Genomic DNA, 21362 nt, shown 5'->3' with positions numbered 1-21362 from the left:
CATGATCGGTGCGTATTGGACGTCTTTTGTACATAAGCAAACTTAACGCAAGATGCAATGTTGTATCTCTCTATTGATGAACTGGTTATATATGGTTTATGACATGCCAGGTCAAACCACAAGAACAAGAATCGACCAAAACGCCAATGGGGTCTCATCGTAGTACTCAAGCTAGAGTTGAATAATGGCAAAAACAGAATAGTACAGACACATGCTCCTTCACACGGAAAGGGGAGGGGAACGCAGGCCGGACAGCACGGAATAATGTAACAAAATATGGTTGCTGTATGAGATATGCACAGACCGAGTCCGCCCTATGCATCTCACGAGTCGAATTCGACCACCTTGCTGACGACGCTATCTTCCTGTTCATGTTTGCTGGACTCCTGACCAGCGGAGGAATGACTCTCGGACGCGCCAGTTGGTTGTCCATCCTTCCCATCAAGGAGAGACGCGTCATCTTTACCGCGCATGCTGACGACCTCAGCACCCTCCAGGAGATCACGGTCAGTCTCACGGACGCTTCTGCGTTCTGGGTCGGCACCATACGCGCCAGCGCCCCAGCTGGAGAGACCACCCACGATTGCAGGAGTGGCAGGACCACCGGTGTGCGGATCATAGTCCTCGTCTTCGTCCTCATCGTCTTCATCGCGACTGAGGGCATTGCGTTCCAGTTCACGCTGGGCCTCGTCCATCCGCTTCTTGACCTCAGCGGCCATGCGAATACCATCGGTGACGATGTTGTCGAGGACACCGCGGAGACCCTTACCCGGGGGAACGATACCGCCTGAAGCTCCGGCGGGGGACACGCTCGACACCGAGCCCATATGGGGCTTCGGGACGTTAATGTTTGAGAAGGTGGTAAGGTTCGAGGACAACGATGAGACCATTGAGGCCGGGTGAGAGAGATCGGAGAGATGGAAAGACTGGGGGAAGAAGCTGTCAAAGAACTGTTCCAGCAACTCGTCCGCCAGGATGACCATGCGGAATGTAGGAAGTGTGATATGAAGAGGGTTATTGGGATCGAGGGCGGGGTTTGCAGATTCAGAAACACTTCGATGATGGTCAGCGTGAGAGTCGGTGCTGGTGTCTGGTTCCTCGGAGGACTTCGAGTCGGCCTTGGACGCTTCGGGCTTGCTTTCCGCATCACCGACATCAATCAAGTCCTCCTCCTCGTCACCAATGGTGAAGGAGCCCAACTTGTCGGCTGCTTCGCTAGTGTCCTTTTCGGCGGCGTGAGATTCGGGATGACTAGGGTCGGCGTACTCGAAACATCTACGGATGAACGAGCTCACACTGCCCAAGAACCTCTCGTCTGTGCTCAGTTTGTCCTGGTCCATCTGCCCCGGCGCAGTCCGACTGAAGTCTTCCGTGGACTGAGTGGGCGTAATTGTGCCTTCAAAACCGCGACGAGAGAGGAACAGCAGAGCCTCAGACATCCTCAAGATCCCCTCTCTATCCACTTTGCCGGCTCCACTGTCATCGTACAGGTCGAAGAAGTACTGAATGTTATTCATGATATCACGGGGTCCTTTGAGGCGAGCGAGACCATTAACAACATTTTGCAAGCTCAGCCCTTCCGCTGGGTCAGTGGCCCATTTGCGGAACAGGCGCTGCATGAACTCGTGGTCTGCCGGTTCAGGCCTGCTCGGAGGGGACTTGCCATATCCCCTCCAGCTGTTTGAATCAGCGGATTCTTTCCTGGAGGGACTGGGAGAGTCGCCAATAGCCCATTTGGCCGTTGCAGCCAGGAAGTCGCGGAAAGCATCGTAGTCCATATGCGTCGGGCTTGGTCCGAGTCCAACACGTCCGACTTCGCGATCCGCTGGAGGACCAAGCACCGACGCGCGCTCCATCCTCTTCTTCTCCCGGCGCTTCTTTTCTGCTTCCAAGAGTTTCTGTTTCTGTTGGTGTTCATAGAGGATCTCATAGAAGCGGTCGTAAATGATGCCTAGATCATCCATACTGAGCTTTTTGCTGTCTGGACCCAGATTTCTGATGGAAGTCCGTTTGGCGAAGCTCTCGATATTTTCCAGTACGGCGTCCTTGTGTTTAGCACGCTGATCGACAATGGTTTGGTGGGTGATGCCAGCAAATTCCTTGAAAGCTACCACCATCAGCTCTTGGAAGCGGGTGATCGCCCTCAGTTTGGGGTTTTCGGATCTGGGGTGGGCGGACTCGTCGAGGCGGGAGAAGTAGGATTTGAGGATGGAGATGAAGGAGCCATCGTCTTGGATATCTAGCAGCTCTTCGCCGTTGATGCGGAGGATTGCCAGGCCGACCTGGAAAAGAACCTTGGGTCCCTCCAAGAAGAAGACGTCCAAAACTCTGAACGCAAAAACGAGGGGCATCGAATTGATATACAGGGAGAGGAACCACGGGAGCGACACCACAGACAGTTGGACATCGGACTTGGTGAGGTGCTCCCAGAGTACGGGCATAGTCTTCTCAACTAACGATTCAAAGACTTTCTGATCCAGCAACGTTCCGTACATGGTTGTCGAATAGTATCCCGGGAGAAGACGGTCACAGAGAACAGATAGGAGGAAGAAGGCTTGGGGTTCAGACATGTAACTAGAACCTGATAGTTAGTGCTTGCTCGGACTCGTGACTGGGGGAGGAACATGCATCAACAGAGCGGCAACGACAATATTCATAGCCTGACAGTACCCAATCTCCGCGTTGGTCCAGCTATAGGCCGTGAGGACCCTTCGTAACCGCCCAATTCCCTCTTCACTTTGGAATCCCGCATATTCAGGTAAACTTCGATTCAAATCCTTTTCGATCTCATCAATGGCCAACGATTCCTGACCGGAAAACTTGGACAGGGTTTCCGTATAGAGGTTTGGGGATCGAAGGCGCAGATACAGTGACCCAGAGGAAATTTCCCAGATCTCCCCGCGAAGGCGATTCGGGAGACCAACTCGAATTAGTTTATGGAAAGTTGGTTGGCGGATGAGGGTGGCATTGCGGCCATTCTCTACAGGGACAGAAATTTAATACGCGATCAACGGGGGATGGAAGTTGGAATCGACCACAGTGTCCGTACCTCTGAAGTATTCTCCCCACAGCCTCATTTTACTGCGATCCCGTAGTTTGCGGGCGTCGCCGGGATAGCGAAAGATCATACCCAAGCCAGCATCCGGGGGTTGACGAACCTCCGCATTGTCCGCATTCTGGCCTTTGGATTTGGCGCCCGAGAGCAAGTATTCCGAATAGCAGTCATTGACAACCACGCGCAGGTTCTCGATTTCCTTCATGCCTTCCCGCAGACCTTTCTTCAGACCATCACAAAACCGTTCGCAGGCCTGCCTGCTCCCGACCAGCTGGATGGTGAATCGCTGCGGGACAAAGCTCCCGGCTTGTTGTTTTCCTAGAGCGCCGTTCCATGTCGTCAATGCGAGAGAGAAGACATGGCTGAGGCTGTTCAGCCTCTCGACGCGTCGGATCGAACACAACGGGATGGTGAAGCCATTGCCCGATGGACCGGTTCCATTAGTTTGACCGGCCCAGTGGGTTGAGGCTCCGTGGGAGGACGACGGAACAAAACTGGTGGGTTGTGTCGAGAAACAGAGAAAGCGCTCGCTCAGATGAAGCCGACCGGCATACCGGTTGCCGGCGCGATCAAGGTTCCGCGGGTGGTCGCTGTGAGCGGTTGAGGTGGAGGTGTGAGGGATAGGAAGAATCAATTCAGCAGTGATCTCTTGCAGTGGGTTCTGAGAATCGGGGAGACGGAATTGCTCGCGAAATAGGGAGGCCTTGGACGGGTTCCGATCGGAGGAGCTCAGGGCCGGGAGGTTGAAGTTGGCCGGGTCGATGAAGGACTGAGCTTTCTGCACGAAGGACGACCACTGCATCATGGTGCCGGTGAGATAGGATGAGGGCCTTCAGGCGGAGCAGCTGGACAAACGAAGAGTCGATCCCACCGGTCCTCGTGGTGACGATAAGGACTGATGTGACAGGTAGGGAGCACCTAGTATGTAGGCACCAGCTATCTAGGGAAGCTCCCGGCGGGAAGGAAGACAGAACCAAGGGATTCGCTGATCCAAGACACTCAGATCATTGTAGAATAGGAGCAAACGACAGCATCCTTAGCGGAAGCTGTGGGAAGGTAGGGTGAAGCACCGAAGTGACCAACAATCGGAGGTGTGTACGGAGCGAAGGAGAGGGAGGTAATCCGCATGCATGAGAGGAAGAGAGGGGGAGGCTCGATTGGGAGGAGCCGCTTAGTCAAGTCACGTGAGTCACCATCAACAAGTACAATACATAACTACTACGACTTTCGATAGTCTTAAGGAACTTCATTTGTACGAAACCGGGAAAAGTACACAAAGGAGAATACGAGACCAACACAACAGTATGGAAACCAGCTCCACCCATGCATTCCTTGATTCAATCAGTCTCCCAGTCCTAGCGAATCCCACCGATCGATCGAGATGTATTCATAACTCCATTAGACACGCCATATATCGAAGCAAACTCCGCTAGTTCTTATCTGCGGGGAGCTCCTCGATGTGGAACTCGTCGTCATTGTACGCAGGAGGCAGATCCTCCGCATCGTCCGCGATCAAAGCCTCCTTCTCCGAGTCATCGCCACGCTCGACCGACTCCTGACGGTCAGATCGACGGTAGCGTTGCCAGAGATAGACGAGCGTCTGACCAACCAGCATGCCCAGAGCGCTGGCAGTCAAGCCAGCAGACACCCCCAGGATGGCCGGAACAACAATGAAGCGGACCATGCGGGCAAAAGTGTGTCTCCACTTGGCGTGGTGGAAATGGTGCATGTTGTGGTGGTGATGATGAGGATGGCCAGGGCCCATCGACCATGCGGTCCATATCTTCAGGTGACATCCGATCCGGAGCGAAACCGTCCGGGTGAGGGGGGTGGTGCGGACGGCCGCCACAGCCCGATGGCTTGCGGCCCAGTCCGAGCATGCGTGCTTTGGCGGCGGCGAATAGGGCGCGCATACGGTCGAACAACAGTCTCCGCAAGCAGCGAGGCTTTCCACGACACTGCTTCCACGAGATGCGATCCGGGGTGGTCTCCTCGATATAGGTCTTGGCCATGTAAAGGTTGCCGTTCATGTCATGGATGAGGCTGATGGCGACAGTATCGAGGGGGACGGGATGGCCATCGAGGTCAAGGACAGTGAAGCGAACATCAACCATATCCAAGGGTTCTTCCGGCGGGGATGGCAAGGGGGTCATTTCGACGGCATATCCCAATGGAATAGGCTCCGACTCTTCGCCATCGGTCAGGCGACGCTGCTTCGCGGTGATAAGAGTAGGAGGGGGCGGCGGGAAGATCTGATGGCCGTTTGCCAACAGGAAGCCGTTGTCGATGGAGAAGTTCAACAACTGTCGGTTTTGTTAGCCAAACCACATTCATAGTGCTGGAACTCGTTGCTCCAGGTCGGAAAACTATACCAAGGACGTCTGATAACCGTCGGTCCAGTGGACCTTTCCATGGCGACCGACTTCGCGGAAGGGACACTCTGAACATAGAAGATCGACGTTCTGCCGCTGGGAAACGTGGGCGTCGAAGGGCTGCAGGTCGGAGAAGGCGCCTTCATCCGGGGTGGCGATGGCATCTACCTCCACGTCTGGGACCACCAAGAAGGCCTTGGCGCCCAGAGCGACCACGCTCCCCAGAAGAAACGAGCGAAGGTTCATGATGAACAATGGGGAGGGGCGAAGAGATGGAGATTTTAGCAAGAGACCATACACAGAGGTCTGGGATAGCGTATGATGATGATGGAGAGATGGCAAGGGATGCGAAGTTGAGAGATGAGATGGCGTGAAGATGATGAAAGAAGAATGATGGGGGGCGCGAAGGGAGAACGAAAGAGAATCTCCCGCGGCTGCCTGGGCCAGACCGCGTGGTTTCCGCCTGCTGATTGGCCCCCGGAGTCCGCGGATGATGAAAGAGTGGTCGCACCTTGCCATAAGCGGCTTAGCGTATGATGCTTGGTCATGTGATCATAAGGCTTATTTATAGATCGGCCACTAACCATTTCAGGTAATATGATACCAACAGTATCCCTTTGTCTGGCAAAACGCGCGATAGTTCTAAATCTCTGGCTATACTCTTCAGGGTTTATCACAGGAGCACTTGGCCGTGCCAGCCCAAGAACATGCCCGTTTGTTCCATGCTCACCCCCTCCAACACTTACACCATGCCAGCAATGCATTCATCCATGTCGTCCTTGAAGCGGTAGTTGGTCAGCTTCGTGGCAACATAACCGGGATTGAAGGCTACGACAGTAATATTGTCACCGTCCATGGTAATTTCCTTTGCCAGGGTGACAGTCAGGATCCATGAAGACCATGGTTTGGGCAAGGCTCAAAGCCTGGCAGGTGAATTTCTCCAAGCGCCAGACGGAAGCCACTGTGAACTTGTACTGTTCTCTCAGGGGAAGACCTTCAACTTAACTAAGTTCGTTCAGAACGGTATCCGAATAACGACTAAGGTATTCGCCTATAGTCATATCACGTCGGCTGATTTGAGTGGCGATTTGAGTGAGAGCTAAAGGGAAGTTCCCCAAATTTTTGGCCAGCTCGAGAGCGGCGCGGTCGGAGGCCTGGCTCGGGGCCTCTTGCACCTGCTTCTGAAGAAGTAACGCACATCCATGGTTGGACATGGGCAACATATCAACTCCATTCGCCGCAAGGTCTGACTTGGCCGTTGGATCGCGCGATGTTACAAGGATAGACCCCTGTGCAGACACTGGCCAGTAATTGCTCACGAGTCCGATGTTATCGGCGTTGTCAAATATGATGAGCCATTTCGCAAGTTCTGCCGGAGAAGAGGAACTGTTGGCCATGGCCGGTGGTTGCAGCCGGGGTCTGGAAAGCCACTCAAGGACTCTGTCCCGGCTCACGACCTTGCCCCTTGGTCACTTTCGTCGACAAGGCCGAGCGCATGAGCAATATCATCGAAGGCTTTTGCAATCTTGGTCTCTTCGTCGGCTTGGATCCAGAATATAGCGTGGAACTGATCCTCTCGCTTAAATGCATAGTCCATTGCGATTTGGGTTTTCCCAATGCCCCCATAACCACAAAGCGAGAATGAGCGAAGGCCAGGCGAGTCTCTCTTCTCGGGTATCAAAAAGCTGTCAATCATCTCAGTGACAGTTGGTCTTTCGACAAAGTTGGGGTTTTTTTCGATCTTCCTGATGTAGCAAGGCATACGGGGAATGCTCTTCTCCGCCATGAGGACCGAGTAGCTCGACGATAAAAGGGATCCCCCAGAAGCATTCGAAGAGCCAGACGGAGTCAATTCCGGTGCTGGTTGTACGGGTAAGCTTTGTGCTCAATCAAACCACTGAATGGTGTTATGCAGGCAAAGGGCTTACGATTCATGTTATCGGATGAGTCAACATTTGACTCAGTGCTGGTCTGCATATTTCCAAGATCCGCAAGTTGGGGATGGGGATTCAAAGAAGACGTAGGATTCAACGGTACTCGTCGGAGCTTCAATTACACAGATGGGTCAGTAGCTTCGGGACCAGTACAGTGAAGTCCCGTGCAAGGTGTCAGATGATGCCCTTCCGCGGTACAGCCTCTAAAAGAAGGACTGGGAAGACAGAGGTGCGGAGGAAGACAAAGGAGTTACCAGAGGAGCGTGGAAATATGCCAGCAGCAGCCATTCAGCCACATGTTCAACCTAATAATGCCTGAAAAGGAAACAGGACCTGATCATTTAGAGCGTCGAGCACATACATATAGTATAATATTTGTTGCGGCATCGCCGAATTCTTCTACAGACATGTAGTTGTGCAAGTAAAACTATTTGGCTATTTGGCAATGCAACACTAGATTCCTTGATTCCTTGATTCCTTGATTATTTGGTTCCTTTGTTCACTCTTTTCCGCTGTGAAAAGGGATAGGGCGCCAATAGACAGTGCGTTCATCCCAGTCTCTAGGGTGGGATGGATCAATGGTGCGCTGAAAGGCGAATGTCCAATTGGAATCTTGTCAAGAAGCTTTCCCTCCTTCTGTACGTGGTCGAGAGATCTATCACGTAGGATGCCTCTATAGCTCGGGCCAGAAGAGAAAAGTCCTCGCAGGGATGGCTGGGCACGTCGTGGAAGACTTTCTCTCCCCCGAAGAAATTTTGAAACCCCGTTCGGACGATTTTGGCCATTTCCTCGTTGTTGCTGCTCAGCGGTGCTCGGACCGAGGACCATATCTCAGGTTTCTTCGCAGCACCCGAAGCAGTTGCTTCATCCTGGATGATGCCATTGATGCCATCAAGGAGCTGATCTCAAATGTGAGGGCTATACGCTTTGATATCCAAGACTATATCCAGGTCCTGTCTATCGCGCGTTTTGCCAGACGAGGGGATACAACATCATATCTATCCCTGCGCCACCCTATCCAACAGGGACATGTATACCATCTGATAGTCAACGATCTCTGGAAATCGAAAGTCGGAGATCTGATCGTCACGAAGTTTATGCAGAACACCATGAGGCACCTCGTTTGCATCCATCCATCCGGCGTCGGGCGGGTCCTGTCCACGATAGAGCCACATATATATCATGACAAGAATACTCACCAAAATAATCCAACAGTCGATACCGATTTTCGGTCGGCGGGGGGAAACTCGCTCTGGTGGAACGAAAGATCCAGGGACAGAATTATCAGGCATAAGGGGGCCCATCACTGGTTGTCCTCTCGGGATAGGCTGTCCGTCCACCCGAGTCGAAAGAGCCTCACGAATCGGACTGATTCTATCTGGGAGAGGAGAATGGACGTTCGGATATGGCGGCAGATCCAGAATAATTGGTCGCTTTTTCTCTTGCCCTGGTGGTGGAACCGGCTTCGACCGCCATGTCCATCCATGCCAGCTTGGTACACGCCAGTGTGAGAGATACACGGGACCATTGGAGAACAGGGCAAATGATTTAGATGACCGGGTTCCTGGTGGTAGAGTCACTGGGTCAGCAGGACCATTCTTGTCTTCAGTTTGGACGTCGTGTGGTACCTGAACTTCGGCCTGTACACCAATTGACCTGGAAGTTTGCGATAATGCTGGTGCAGGTGGGGAGGAAGCCTTGTCAATGACTGCCACCGCATTGTCTATTATCTTCAGCGAAGCCATATGGCGCACCAGAGTTTCATCAAGCATGGAAAATTGGGAACACCAACATTCACTGGTAGTTTGTCCTTTGTCCGTCTTGTCACCCAATGGACAGTCACGTTGGCGTTTTGACAACGGCTCCTTGTCTTCATTGTCGGAGTCAATATCGAACGTCGGGCTCTCTCGGAAAGCTGTCCATGCCTTCGAAGGTGGTGATCGCCGGATCAGAGGCCCCGTGATTGCGGTGTCGCTGCCTACGTTAACCATATCTTGGTCGGGGTTAGTATCTACACCCACATCCATTTCCTCGAGGTATGATTGCTCGGGTTCTGTATCGATCGTCATGATAGTCGGGGTTGAATCTCGTCTCGTGAGGCAATGCATGCGAGAATTTCTATCGCACATAGAGTAGTCCATCTCGGGTTCGTGCGTATAGACCTCCAACTCTGGCGAGGTGTTCTGACAAACATCAACGCTCATCTCGTCATGCGTGTACCCAATCGCCAATGCACTTGACTGACCCGAACCAGGTACTGGCTGTGAAGGCAATTGTTTATAATCGTAATAAGTCGCCTCGACGGTACTTCCCAATTCCCAGGCCTTGGCGATAACCTGCTTCAAGAACTCGTTCTCAGCCGCCAGCATCGGAAGCATCTCCTCGATTGCATCTTCCAATTGTGCGCGCTTGTAGTTTCGAAGAGCCAATGACTGCGTGGGGGTTAGTGTCGCAGTAGTCGCGTCGTGTAGCTCTTTGGAAAGATAGTTAATCTCATCTTCCTTTTCATCAAGCTCGACTCGCAGCTCCCTCACCTGTTTTCTCGTCTGTTCCAAGACTTGGTAGAGTTTTCGTTGTATCGGAGACTCATCTTCAACGGCGGGATGAGTCCCGTGCGCTTCGACGCGCTCCTCGGCCCTGCGCAGAGCAGTCTGAGTGCTTTTTAATAATTCTTCCTGGCCTCGGATCTTGTCCTGATGGCTCGTGGTCCACTCCCACATCTCCTCCAGCTTATCACGAAGTGTCTTGTTCTCATGGTGAAGTCGGATGACCGCCCGCTCTCTCTCGTTCAGCTGGTCGGTCCGTTCCTCGAGTGCCTTCTCGAACCAGTTGCATCGGTTAGTCAACTGGGCTCGCTCCTCGGCGATGAGGGCGTTGACCTCTGCCTCGATATATGACTCGGGGGGCGTTTCAAAGGTAGGCATAGTGAAGGTTAGTTAGAGTGAACGGGATAGTATCGATAGAGTTGATCGACGTAGAATACCGAGTGAAGTGGAAGAAGCAGAGAGACAGCAATATATATCCGGGAGGACCCCATTGTTTGACGAGTTTCTTTATTGAAACTGGATGTCTCCGTATGATCGAGGTAATCGTGGGATATTCCAATCCCTGTACAACTACCTGTATTGGACCTTCAAAGAAGATAGACAAACAATGACATTATGCAGGGATTTGTTTCTTTGTCCGCCCCAATGTAGCTGACCAGGTATACCACAATGCTTTGTTTACTCTTTGTTTGCGTTATGCGATCGTTTATCAATAATGGACCAAAGAAAAAGAATTTGTGAACTTGCACAGCATCTATCTATACACATGAAACTCAATGCAATTGTTCAAAGCTTGGACTGCTTCTGCCCCTTGACATGCTGGACAGCTTCCCCTGAAAGAAGAAAGTCCGGGTATCCCATCTCTCCTGCTGCGGCGCCGCCCGCAGACATACGCCAGCTCGCTCCATCCACTGGTTCCTATTAGTAACGCGGTATGCATACAGTGGAAATGGTGAACTTACCGACGAGCGTCTGACCACTGACATAGCTCCCGGTATTGGAAAAGAGGTACACTGTGGCATCGGCAATATCACGGACTGACCCGATGCGACCCAGGGGCTGGGACTTGATGTAGGCTTCCTTCACGGGGGCAGGGAGAAGACGATCGAGGCCTTCCGTCGACGCAATGGGTCCAGGCGCGATGATATTCGACGTCACGCCTAGAGGGCCGAATTCAATGGCAACGCTATGTGACAGAGCATCCACGCCGGCTTTAGCCACCGATACGTGGGTCTGGAAAGGGGCTCCACGGTAGTGCAGCGTGGCGCTGACGAAGATGATACGTCCGCCGGTGCCGAGCGGAGAGGGCTTCACTGTATTGCCGTTAGTGACGACGATCACTCAGTAGACTGAGGTAGCAGAGGAGAGTTACAAGAGTCGGAGTCAACGCGGTGCTTCTTGGCAGATTCAGTCAAGTGAGGAATAGTGGCCTTCAGGGTGTTGTAGGAACCCAGGACATCAATGTCCATGACGGACTTGAACGCATTGACGGAGAGCTGGTTGATAGAGGCCAAGAAGTTACCAGCGGCTCCCGCACTGGCTGAAGGTTAGCCACGACCTCCCCAAACAAAGGGAATTGGTTCGGACATACATGACAAAGTCAATGCCTCCCAGCTCACTGACACAGCGATCCACGGCGGCCTTCAGACTCTCGAACTTGCGCACATCGACGGCGCCAATCCCGATCACCTTGGCTCCAGGGCGCGCAGTGGCGATGTCCTTCGCCGCCGACTCGGTCTTTTCGACATTTCTGCCGACAATGCAGGCATCTGCGCCTAAGTGGACGAGAGCGCGGACCTGAGCGCTGCAGATAGTTCCTGCGCCACCGGTACAAAAGACCACCTTGTTGGCTGTGGGGACTGTTAGCTGGGTCGGTGGTTGGTGGAGGAATCAACATACTGAAGATACCCTCCTTCCAGGAGTCGCTGAGGTATTCTTCGCGTGAGAGAGGCATTTTGGTTGTCAAGGAAGTTGGTGGACAGGAGTTGGAGAAAGGGTGGAGAGACAAAGAAAGTGATACAAGGAGAATAACGTGTGGGGAAGATGCCGCGGTTCATCGGCAGCCTCGGAGGTTCCCGTATTTCTGTTTATTCATCGCGATCGATGGAGATGGCGCTAGACTAGGTATTATTAGCACTAGCGAAACCAGGGGCCTAGTAGGATGATGATCTATATGAGCATAATCATCATATTATTGTAATCCAGACTGATGCACGATTAAATATGGGCTGATGCTTAGGGTAGCGCTGCCTTGGTGCCTTACTGCCTCAGGCAGCATAGACGACGTCACTGCTGCCAATCAAACATTGACGCGAAAGAATCGCTTCATCTCACATCTTCCTTTGTATTCCATTCGGCCTTCTTTACCCGCATCATCTGTCAACTCTGCTTCTCCCCGTATATACACCGCTCCTCTCCTCACTGCTCGTCTCTAGCTGTCAGCGCGTGGTCACCATGGCCTGTCCCATCACCGTCAGCAAATTCGTCGGCACCGTCTCCCTGGGCCTGTTAACCGTACGCCCCCAATCACCATCCTCCTAGTCTCAACCCCCCATTCTAATACCTCATCAGGGCCTATCCTACTCATCCGCCACAATCACCCTCCCCTCCCTCAAACTCCTCCCAACCGCCTCCGATGCCTCGCGCTCCCTCAGCGAAGTCAAGCGTCTGAACCGGAAACATGGGCTCCGTCTCACCAACCTCGCCAATGGCTGTCTGCTTTTCGCATACGGCATTTCTCCGACCCACCGGAAACACCCGTACCTCGTCTGGATGTGCGTCGCCTCCACCATAGGCTCCTACGGCCTGGACTACTGGTTCCACCGGGAACTGGGCATCAAGGCCTGGTTCCGGAGTCTCGTGCAGGACGGATGTGGGTGCGGATCGAGTCGCAAGGCCGCGGGCAAGAAGGATGAGGATTTGGTGGTGGTGGAGGCGGAGGAGAAGGTCAACGGAGAGAGTATTGACCGCGATATGGATAACGAGCGTCGGTTCCAGAGCGCTCGGGCCGTGTTTTCCGGTCTGGCGCTTGCTATGGGTATCGTGGGGCTTTGGGGAGATCGGTCGTAGGCCAATATTCGGCTGTGTTGCGTGTCAAGATGAAGTGGTCTACGGTCTGGGTTTTGATGAGAGCGGTGAGAATTGGAGATGGGGTCCCTCCAGGGGAGTTTTATGTGTGATGGCGTTTTATGTAATTCTGCGTGTATGCTACAATGTATATTGGCGTGATGGGTATACTATATGCTGGGCTCGGGCGAATCTCAGCTGTTCCATCTATGATTATGTATAGTATGTATGGCTGTCTCCGCAGTGGCGGCGGGGGTGGGGGTGGAGTAAGCCTCGTACACTATGTACGGAGTACTCGGAGTAAGATCATCGCATGCGAACTCCAACTTTGCTTCATAAATGCCACACCAGACTCTATGAGCTGGGCTCATCAAGAAAAGGCACTTCAGTCAACATGTATCTCCTTCTGCTCCTCCCCGTCGGACTCATCGCCTACCACATTCTCTCCCTCGTCTACAAAACCATCACCACTCGCTCTCTCATCTCCATCCCAGGTCCTATATATACTCGCTTTACTAAGTTGTGGTATTTCAACCGCGTTCGTCAGGGTCATTTCGAACAAGACAATATTGACCTACACCAACGTTACGGCCCCGTCGTCCGGATCGCCCCGGATCATTACACCATCAATGACCGCGCAGCCATCAAGACGATCTATGGAACCGGCAGCAAATTCGCCAAATCGGCCTGGTACGAGGGATGGAAACACCCAGACCCGGAAAGATGGACGCTCTTCCCAGACCGGAATATGAAAAGACACGGTATTGCCCGAGATCCAGATCCAGATCCACATAAATATGAACACTCACTCACCATCACAGCCGAAACACGCAAGAGATTCTCGAGTCTGTACTCGATGAGCTCGCTAGTCCACTACGAAGAGTTCGTCGACCAATGCGCCGACATCTTCGCCCAGCGCTTGTCCGAGCACGCCCAGCGAGCCCAACGCCTCAACCTCGGCTACTGGTTCCAGTGTTACGCCTTTGACGTGATCGGACATATCACCTTTGGACAGCGGTTCGGTGCGTCCCCTCCTCTGTTACCAAGTACCATGCTAAACGCCGCAGGCTTCCTGGACGAAGGACGGGACATCGAAGGAACCATCGCCGCGCTTCAGAAAGTGATGACCTACAGCACGCTGGTCGGCATCTACCCCGAATGGCATCCGCGGCTGTTCGGCCCGCTCAGCAAGTTCAGCTGGTCGGGGGCGGGAGGTCGTGCCTATATAATGCGGTTCGTGCAGGAGAAGATCCGCCAACATAACGGGCAGCCGAAAAGCGGTGCGGACCAGGGCGCCCTGCAGACGCAGGACTTTCTGGAGAAAATGATGCTGGCACGGGACAAGGATCCGGAGAAGGTCACGGATTATCATATGTTCATGATGGGGCAGTCGAACGTGATTGCGGGGTCTGACACCACGGCTATCAGTCTGTCCGCCATCATGTACTATCTACTGCATCATCCGGCCGTGTTGGAGAAGCTCCGTCGGGAGATCGATGACTTCACCGCGCAGGGCCGCTGCAGTCCCCGCGTGACCTTCAAGGAGAGCCAGGAGATGCCGTATTTCCAGGCCGTCATGAAGGAGGCGCTGCGCATGCACAGCGCCACGGGGCTGCCGTTGTGGAGAGAGGTGCCTGCCGAAGGCGCAGAGCTGGGCGGTTATTTCTTTCCAGAGGGAACTGTCGTTGGAGTCAACACCTGGGTCGCGCATTATGATGAAGAGGTGTTTCCTGATGCGAAGAGCTTTCGACCCGAACGCTGGATTGAGGCAGAGCAAGACCCTGAAAGACTGAAGATGATGAACGACATGTACATGCCGGTACGTTGCAGCTGTCCCTGTACTCTGGAGGACATACTGACACGAAACAGTTTGGTCTGGGCTCCAGGACATGTCTCGGAAAACATATCTCCATTCTGGAGATGTCCAAGTTGATCCCCCGATTGATCCGCGACTTCGACTTCCATACTGACGTCCAGCAATGGAGCACGGAGAACTTTTGGTTCGTGAAACCCACCGACTTTGAGGTTACTGTGCGCAGTCGAGCGAGTTCGGTGGCAGGAACAGTGTAATTTTGTTGTCTTAATCATGTAGAAGTAGTAACTCCCAAATTCAGTCGGCGATACTCCATGATCAACCCATTCACATCCGTCATATCCGTATGGTCATACCTATGCAAGCTTTGCTCAGGGGAGGATGTATCCGGTTCGTTGTCCGCTGTCCTCGACCTCATTTTCGTCACGAGAATACGGGCCAGATGCCAGAACTCCGGAGCGTAGCAGGGAAACCCGATCTTCTTCCAGATCGTGTCGGGCAGGTTGGGGATGTCTTTATCTTCGGGTTCTCGTTCATTCCAGATCCGCCGCCAGTTCTCCAGCCCCGTCTCCACCGGAGCGAGCGAGGGTTCAAAAATGATGGAATTTTGCAGGTGAAAGGTGAGTGAGTGCAGGCCTGCTCGGTCAGAAACCGATGTGGTTATGCCGTCATATGAGGATTACTTACACTGCACAGTCGTAAACATGTTCAGGGTGCCCATGGAAGCAAAGTGGCTCACGAGACGACCACCTAGGTCGTTTTGGCACATCCTTCGCACTACTGCTGAGATGGATAATCGGTCCTGCCAGAAGACGCTGTTCTCCCATTTCTTCAGGGCCGAAAAGCATTCGGCCGCCGACTCAGCCTGGAAACACGCTTCTGGACACGCAACCTCCATCTTCAGTTCCGATACCACCATGCGCGGGGGCGAATTGTGGAATATTGTGAGCGCTGCATCGAAGAGAAATACATATGTCAATGTTCTGAAGCAGTGAGCATGGTCATGGTCTGTATCTGTTCGACAGGATTGTGCTCACCGGATCAATTCTTCTTCGGCCGAGAATTGATCCCACCACGAAGACGACGGGCTATCTAGACTGAGGGTTCGATGGTTCCCCGAGCTCAGGCCAATGTCTCTTGCAAGCTTCTACTATTAGCAACAGTCGCAGGATAAAAGTTAGTGATAGCTCACAGTGACCATGGTGGCATGGCGATATCTCCGTATCCGGGCCTGGGCCTCCAGAGAGCCTTCTCTCTTCTGCAAGGAGCACGCGAGGTATGTCATCTGGATGCTCTCTATGCGTCGTTTCTTCCGGGCACATTGCTCATCAAAGCGAGATGATGTTGGAGTTCCTTGGACTGGCTCTTCACAACGATTATCAGTGAATACCAACTCTTCCACACTGTCCAACCAATTTTCTGCAGCCTTCACATCCTCCTCATGCGGTGATAGACAAGCACCAATAATGACCATTACAGCGACCAGAGCGGCGGGTGCTGTCTGGGGATTGAATGACGGCCGGTGTACTATGGGACAGTTGGGGTACCATAGGGACCAAAAGTACCCCAGGTAACGACGGATGGTAGACGGTGTAAAGAAGGAATGGCACAGCTCTTGCGTAGAGGGATCCCAGTCGATGGTTATCACGGTTTTGTCACGTTTGCCGACGACGACGGTCTCCAGGCGGGCAATGATGTCTTGGGCTTTCAGTTCAAGCGGGTCTAAGCTGCTGATGGTGAAGTCTAGGACCGATGCGTCAAAGTTATAGACGGCGTCTGTTGTGAAGTCGGTGGCCAGTTTGTCGAAACACAAGTCTGGTAACGGACTTGCATCATAGAGGCTTGTTAGTATGCCACTACCGGGAAGATTCCTCACTTCATCCTCTAAGACCAGTCGCTGCCGTTCACGCAGAGTGTTCTTTTTGAGAAATGCCCCCATTCCCCGAGTGCTGGTGAAATACGCCAGGTATTCCAGCCCCTCCGCCAAGGACATGCTGTCGGTGGCCCACCGCGGTGCATATAGGAAATCGAGGGCGGCAAAGTCCAGGTCAGGGGGAATGTCGAAGAGATTTTCTTGGATGTGAGTTTCTGTCATCATGCTTTGGGACGTGTTTGCAGCCATGTTCAAGGCGGAACGACTTTCCATAGCAGGTGGCATAGTGCCCGTTGAGCGTGATTTATCGCCTTGGGCCCGGCATGTTCGTTCATGGCGCCTCATTACATCTCTAGGAAGGGTCAGGTCTATCTCCACCGGACAGTCACAAGCACACACCTTCGCGTAAATGATCTCCGACAGTATCTACATTCGAACGGTCTGGTATCGGCGTCTATCTGCTGTCAGCGATAACGGTGTTGCAACAGGGCAGGACCACCCACGAGACCGAGCATGCCGCCGGAGATGTTCCAACCGACTGTACGTGGTGGAGCAGAGGGCACAAGTCCACGGACGCTGAGGCATGGTGAGCGCGTGTGTTGGCTGCGTTGAAGCGATCGGAAGAGCGGCAGATGAATGCTGATCATTGTTTAAAGAAGCTTGGCAGCCGATGTGGGGGAATGGCCCGAGGTTATGGCGAGTATATAAACCTGTCGGATCCTGCTGTTTGAGTCGGACGTTGGTTTATACAGAACTACCTGAGCTAGTTATAACCTACTTTCGTCTTCATACGATATTATATACTACCTAGTAGGTATAGATTCGGGGGTTAATGTACCCGTGCGGAAATTCTCCGCCAGCATACCTGATATATTTACGGCCACTATCACCCTCAAACGCTACCTACATAGTTGAACGCTTACACAAGAGGAAATTTGGTCGAATATATGTACAGTTCTAGATGACATCGTAGTTCCAGGCCCTTGACCTGCCTGATCAAGCAAAGTTTCCCCTAGTTAACTACATGATTCGTCTCTTTTTGAGCTTGATTGGAGCCTCAGGCTCTTTAATTGCCTCTTTAGGCCTAGCGCTTATCTATGTAGAATGGTCTTCAGGACAACCCAACAGTCCTCCTTGATACCACCCTTGGCAAGCTTCATCCAGCTATGTCCCGATAACGCAAAGAACATATTTCTCAATATGCCTGCTACGGTACATACTCGTATAATCAACAGTTTCTTTCCCAAACGCGTGGTATGAAAGGGGATTGGAGGATCATAGACCAGACAGAGTCCATGAGATCGTGTCCGATGCACGGGGCATCTCAACATCACTGTCAGTAAACAACTAGGCTGCCAACAGGTCGACGCATGCAGAAGACCAGGTGGAAACGAGATACAAGTCTGATTCACTTGCGTTACGTGTGTGGCTTGTGACTCATTCTCTGGCCAAGCGTGGATCTGTCGACTGAAGGAGCCTCGATTAGCTGGCAACAACCGGGCCAAAGATAATCAGTCTGGTCCTAGTCTCGAAGGAGCAACCTGTAAGACGCTCTCTGACGGTCGGTCTTATCGGGGCTCCGCTTTGCCGACCTGGAACGGAGCTATACGAAGCGAGATTAATAATTCCACCAGACGGGCAGAAGCTTCCATCTCGTATTCTTTGCACCATTAGCAAGCCACCGCACCGCATGTCGGACATCGGACATTAACGGCCCCAAGTCCTTGGAAATCTCTGCCGCGCACTATGTATATAGAGCTTCAGTCCGTTTGATAAAAGGAAGAAACCAGACTCATTCACATCACGATATCATATCTTTTACCAAAGAGTACCTGGGACGCAGAATGGATTCAACTGCAATGTCCGAGACCAGTAACATAGACCAGGAGAAGCAAGCAGCCACGGAGACCGCCGTCGACTCCAAAGACCCGGTCTATCCCAGCTTCGCTGCGACGGTGGTCATCATCCTGGGTCTCTATCTATCTGTTTTCCTCGTGGCTCTCGACCAGACGATCATTGGGGTTGCCATTCCCGAAATCACCAACCAGTTCAAGAGTATCGAGGACATTGCATGGTATGGGAGCGCCTACTTTCTGACCTCCACGGCGCTTCAACCGTCATATGGAAGACTTTATAAGATATTCAGCGTATGTCTACCACCATTCGTCCTCGATGTCATGCTAACCTCCATCCCTACTAGGTAAAATGGAGCTTCCTAGCTGCGATCGCATTCTTCGAGATCGGCTCCCTCATCTGCGCCGTGGCGCCGTCGAGCACGGTCCTCATCGTTGGTCGAGCAATTGCCGGAATCGGAGTCGCGGGAATATTTTCCGGCGCAATGGTCATCATTGCACTGACTGGTATGCTGTTGCGTGGTCTGTGGATTGGACTTCATGGAGCTGACTATGTCTAGTCCCCCTGCCCAAACGGCCGCTCGTCTTTGGCATGTTCGGCATGGTGTGGGGCGTGGCCTCCATCGTTGGCCCTCTACTCGGAGGTGCATTTACCGACGGAGTTTCATGGCGATGGTGCTTCTATATCAAGTGAGTTCTGGTTGTTGTCTTCGTCCACAAGTCTGTATACTCATATATCAGCCTCCCCATCGGCGGCATCTCGATTGCAATCGTGCTTTTCATCCTTCGACTACCGTCAAACAGTGACGCCACAACCAAACCCCTCATCGAACGTATTAAGCAGCTGGATTTCATCGGCGCCAGCATCCTGATCCCCGCCATCGTCTGCTTGCTGCTCGCGCTGCAATGGGGCGGCAACCAGTACCCGTGGAACAACTCTCGCATCATCGGGCTATTCATCGGGTTCGGGTTGATGGTCATCATCACCATATACACCCAAATCAGACTCGGTGACAGGGCCACGCTGCCCCCGCGCATCATGAAGCAGCGCGCGGTAGTCGCCGGCGCAACCTTCGCCGTGTTTTTTGGCGGCGCATTCTTCGTCTTGGTCTACTACCTCCCAATCTTTTTCCAGTCGGTGCGGGGCGCCTCGGCGATGAAGTCCGGCATCCAGCTCCTCCCCGTCATGCTCGCGACTGTTGTCTCCTCGGTCGCGGTGGGAATCTTGGTCACGGTCTTTGGATACTACACTCCATTCTTGATCGGAAGTACCGCGATTGCCGCCATCGGCGCGGGCCTCGTCACTCTCTACTCCAAGGACATCTCCTCCGGCAAATGGATCGGGTATCAGATCCTGGTTGGCGCCGGCGTGGGCGCCGGCTTCCAGATCCCCATCACCGCCGTGCAGACGGCGTTGCCGGTGGAGGATATCCCGACCGGCAGCGCGGTGATCATGTTCTTCCAGACGTTGGGCGGTGCGCTCTTTATCGCCGTGGCCCAGTCCGTCTTCCAGAACGGATTGATCGAAGGGATTGTGGAATATGCGCCGAAGGTCAATCCCGCGGATATTGTGAAAGCGGGCGCCACCGAGATGCGAGAGGTCCTGACTAGATTGCACCTGGAGGACCAGCTCAGCGGGGTGATCGATGCGTATCTGAGCGGACTCAAAGACACATACCGTGTTGCGTTGGCGTTGTTCCTTGTCTCCTTTGTCGCCAGTTGCTTTTTCGAGTGGCGCAGTGTCAAGGGGCAATCTGATGAAAACAAAGGCAGTGCTGTACCCGCTCTGTGAGATGATCATGGGAAGGCTTTGAATCGGGATAGATATAGATGTGCGGATGGAATTCGCAGAGCATCTGGCTAATGTACGTTAATTTATAATGATGGTATGGTCTAGATAGACAGATAGAAACTCGCCAATCTTAATGAGCTTCAGATGACCTTTCCATATCCACCCTCAACCAGTAGCTATATGCAAGATGATCGCTATGTAGAGCAATTTAGACCAGCAACATACCCACCACCATGGCAAGTACAACTACCCCCTTCACTCCAGACTGCATGCGACTCCCAGGGTTCGTCTCGCCCTCTTGACTACTACCACTGCTAAAATTCCCCGACAGCCACGGATGCGCCGGCAAGGAATCATTACTCGCCGTCACCACCGCAGGCGAAAGCAATTCATTCTCGAGCAACTCGCAATCCACACGATCATTCGACTCTTCAATACTGTTGGTAACCGAGATCGGCAGATCAAAAACCGTGTAGTAGTCTGTTCCGTTCCAGCGGAAGGACTGGTGCATCGAGATGTTATAGTCGCCGCGCGCAGAGCCAGAGCCGCCGTCGCCCTCGCCGACCAGACAGGCCGGCCAGGTCCAGTCGACGTGTTTGACGGTCGACGAGGGCTCCAGGTCCAGCACGGGGCCTACGTATGCATGGGAACCAGATGAGGTGCCGTTGGAGATGGTGAAGTTTTTGGACCGGTCGTTGGAGGTGAGGAACAGCGTGATCTCGTGGAATTCCGTCTCCGAATTTGAGGAGGATAGTTTGCCGTTCCCAGAGACGTCGATGGCCACCTGAAGCGTATCTGCGAGTGATCAGGTTGGATTCGCGTTTCGAATGGAGGATAGGCCTACCTCCCCCTAACGGGGTATACGGCTGCGGCGCATCCACAATGGCCAGCCCTGGGGTATATACTTGGCCATTCACGACAGTCGCCATGGTGGCAGCTGCACAGATAGCTGGAATGGTTTCCTGATGAGATAGGGCTGATGGGGTATTTGAAGCTGGTGGGTATGGCGCCAAGCAGTAATTTCCGACTATCCGGACATGAGACGCTCCGCGGCAGGA

The 21362-nt window shown here is 53.1% G+C and overlaps 10 protein-coding genes across 10 annotated transcripts; 3 read left to right on the top strand and 7 right to left on the bottom strand.

Moving 5' to 3' along the window:
• Positions 1-323: 323 nt before the first annotated feature.
• Positions 324-3860, bottom strand: ATEG_08383 (uncharacterized protein; the record flags this gene model as incomplete). Its single annotated transcript, XM_001217004.1, has 3 exons — positions 324-2574; positions 2671-2980; positions 3050-3860. The coding sequence occupies 3 exons, from the start codon at positions 3858-3860 to the stop codon at positions 324-326; spliced, it is 3372 nt and encodes a 1123-aa protein (XP_001217004.1).
• A 624-nt stretch (positions 3861-4484) lies between these two features.
• On the bottom strand, positions 4485-5673 carry ATEG_08382 (uncharacterized protein; the record flags this gene model as incomplete). Its single annotated transcript, XM_001217003.1, has 3 exons — positions 4485-4760; positions 4825-5358; positions 5428-5673. The coding sequence occupies 3 exons, from the start codon at positions 5671-5673 to the stop codon at positions 4485-4487; spliced, it is 1056 nt and encodes a 351-aa protein (XP_001217003.1).
• A 1204-nt stretch (positions 5674-6877) lies between these two features.
• On the bottom strand, positions 6878-7770 carry ATEG_08381 (uncharacterized protein; the record flags this gene model as incomplete). The annotated part of the gene is made up of 3 exons (XM_001217002.1): positions 6878-7287; positions 7356-7473; positions 7723-7770. The coding sequence occupies 3 exons, from the start codon at positions 7768-7770 to the stop codon at positions 6878-6880; spliced, it is 576 nt and encodes a 191-aa protein (XP_001217002.1).
• A 589-nt stretch (positions 7771-8359) lies between these two features.
• ATEG_08380 (uncharacterized protein) lies at positions 8360-10285 on the bottom strand (the record flags this gene model as incomplete). Its single annotated transcript, XM_001217001.1, has 2 exons — positions 8360-8515; positions 8561-10285. The coding sequence occupies 2 exons, from the start codon at positions 10283-10285 to the stop codon at positions 8360-8362; spliced, it is 1881 nt and encodes a 626-aa protein (XP_001217001.1).
• A 408-nt stretch (positions 10286-10693) lies between these two features.
• Positions 10694-11861, bottom strand: ATEG_08379 (sporulation protein SPS19; the record flags this gene model as incomplete). Its single annotated transcript, XM_001217000.1, has 5 exons — positions 10694-10818; positions 10870-11220; positions 11280-11443; positions 11499-11724; positions 11807-11861. The coding sequence occupies 5 exons, from the start codon at positions 11859-11861 to the stop codon at positions 10694-10696; spliced, it is 921 nt and encodes a 306-aa protein (XP_001217000.1).
• Positions 11862-12361: 500 nt separating this feature from the next.
• On the top strand, positions 12362-12976 carry ATEG_08378 (uncharacterized protein; the record flags this gene model as incomplete). Its single annotated transcript, XM_001216999.1, has 2 exons — positions 12362-12421; positions 12479-12976. The coding sequence occupies 2 exons, from the start codon at positions 12362-12364 to the stop codon at positions 12974-12976; spliced, it is 558 nt and encodes a 185-aa protein (XP_001216999.1).
• Positions 12977-13829: 853 nt separating this feature from the next.
• Positions 13830-15043, top strand: ATEG_08377 (cytochrome P450; the record flags this gene model as incomplete). Its single annotated transcript, XM_001216998.1, has 2 exons — positions 13830-14792; positions 14843-15043. 2 exons carry the CDS (start codon positions 13830-13832, stop codon positions 15041-15043), a joined length of 1164 nt encoding a protein of 387 aa, XP_001216998.1.
• A 776-nt stretch (positions 15044-15819) lies between these two features.
• Positions 15820-16944, bottom strand: ATEG_08376 (transcription factor domain-containing protein; the record flags this gene model as incomplete). The annotated part of the gene is made up of 2 exons (XM_001216997.1): positions 15820-15933; positions 15979-16944. 2 exons carry the CDS (start codon positions 16942-16944, stop codon positions 15820-15822), a joined length of 1080 nt encoding a protein of 359 aa, XP_001216997.1.
• A 1559-nt stretch (positions 16945-18503) lies between these two features.
• ATEG_08375 (MDR family MFS transporter) lies at positions 18504-20304 on the top strand (the record flags this gene model as incomplete). Its single annotated transcript, XM_001216996.1, has 4 exons — positions 18504-18806; positions 18860-19019; positions 19073-19202; positions 19254-20304. 4 exons carry the CDS (start codon positions 18504-18506, stop codon positions 20302-20304), a joined length of 1644 nt encoding a protein of 547 aa, XP_001216996.1.
• Positions 20305-20469: 165 nt separating this feature from the next.
• ATEG_08374 (uncharacterized protein) lies at positions 20470-21233 on the bottom strand (the record flags this gene model as incomplete). The annotated part of the gene is made up of 3 exons (XM_001216995.1): positions 20470-20498; positions 20530-21099; positions 21149-21233. The coding sequence occupies 3 exons, from the start codon at positions 21231-21233 to the stop codon at positions 20470-20472; spliced, it is 684 nt and encodes a 227-aa protein (XP_001216995.1).
• Between the last annotated feature and the right edge of the window lie 129 nt (positions 21234-21362).

Source organism: Aspergillus terreus, genomic scaffold (genome assembly GCF_000149615.1).
Source record: "Aspergillus terreus NIH2624 scaffold_12 genomic scaffold, whole genome shotgun sequence".
NCBI classification, from domain to species: Eukaryota; Fungi; Ascomycota; class Eurotiomycetes; order Eurotiales; family Aspergillaceae; genus Aspergillus; species Aspergillus terreus.
Note: the sequence above shows the minus strand (reverse complement) of the source record. Positions and strands in the feature narration are given on the sequence as shown.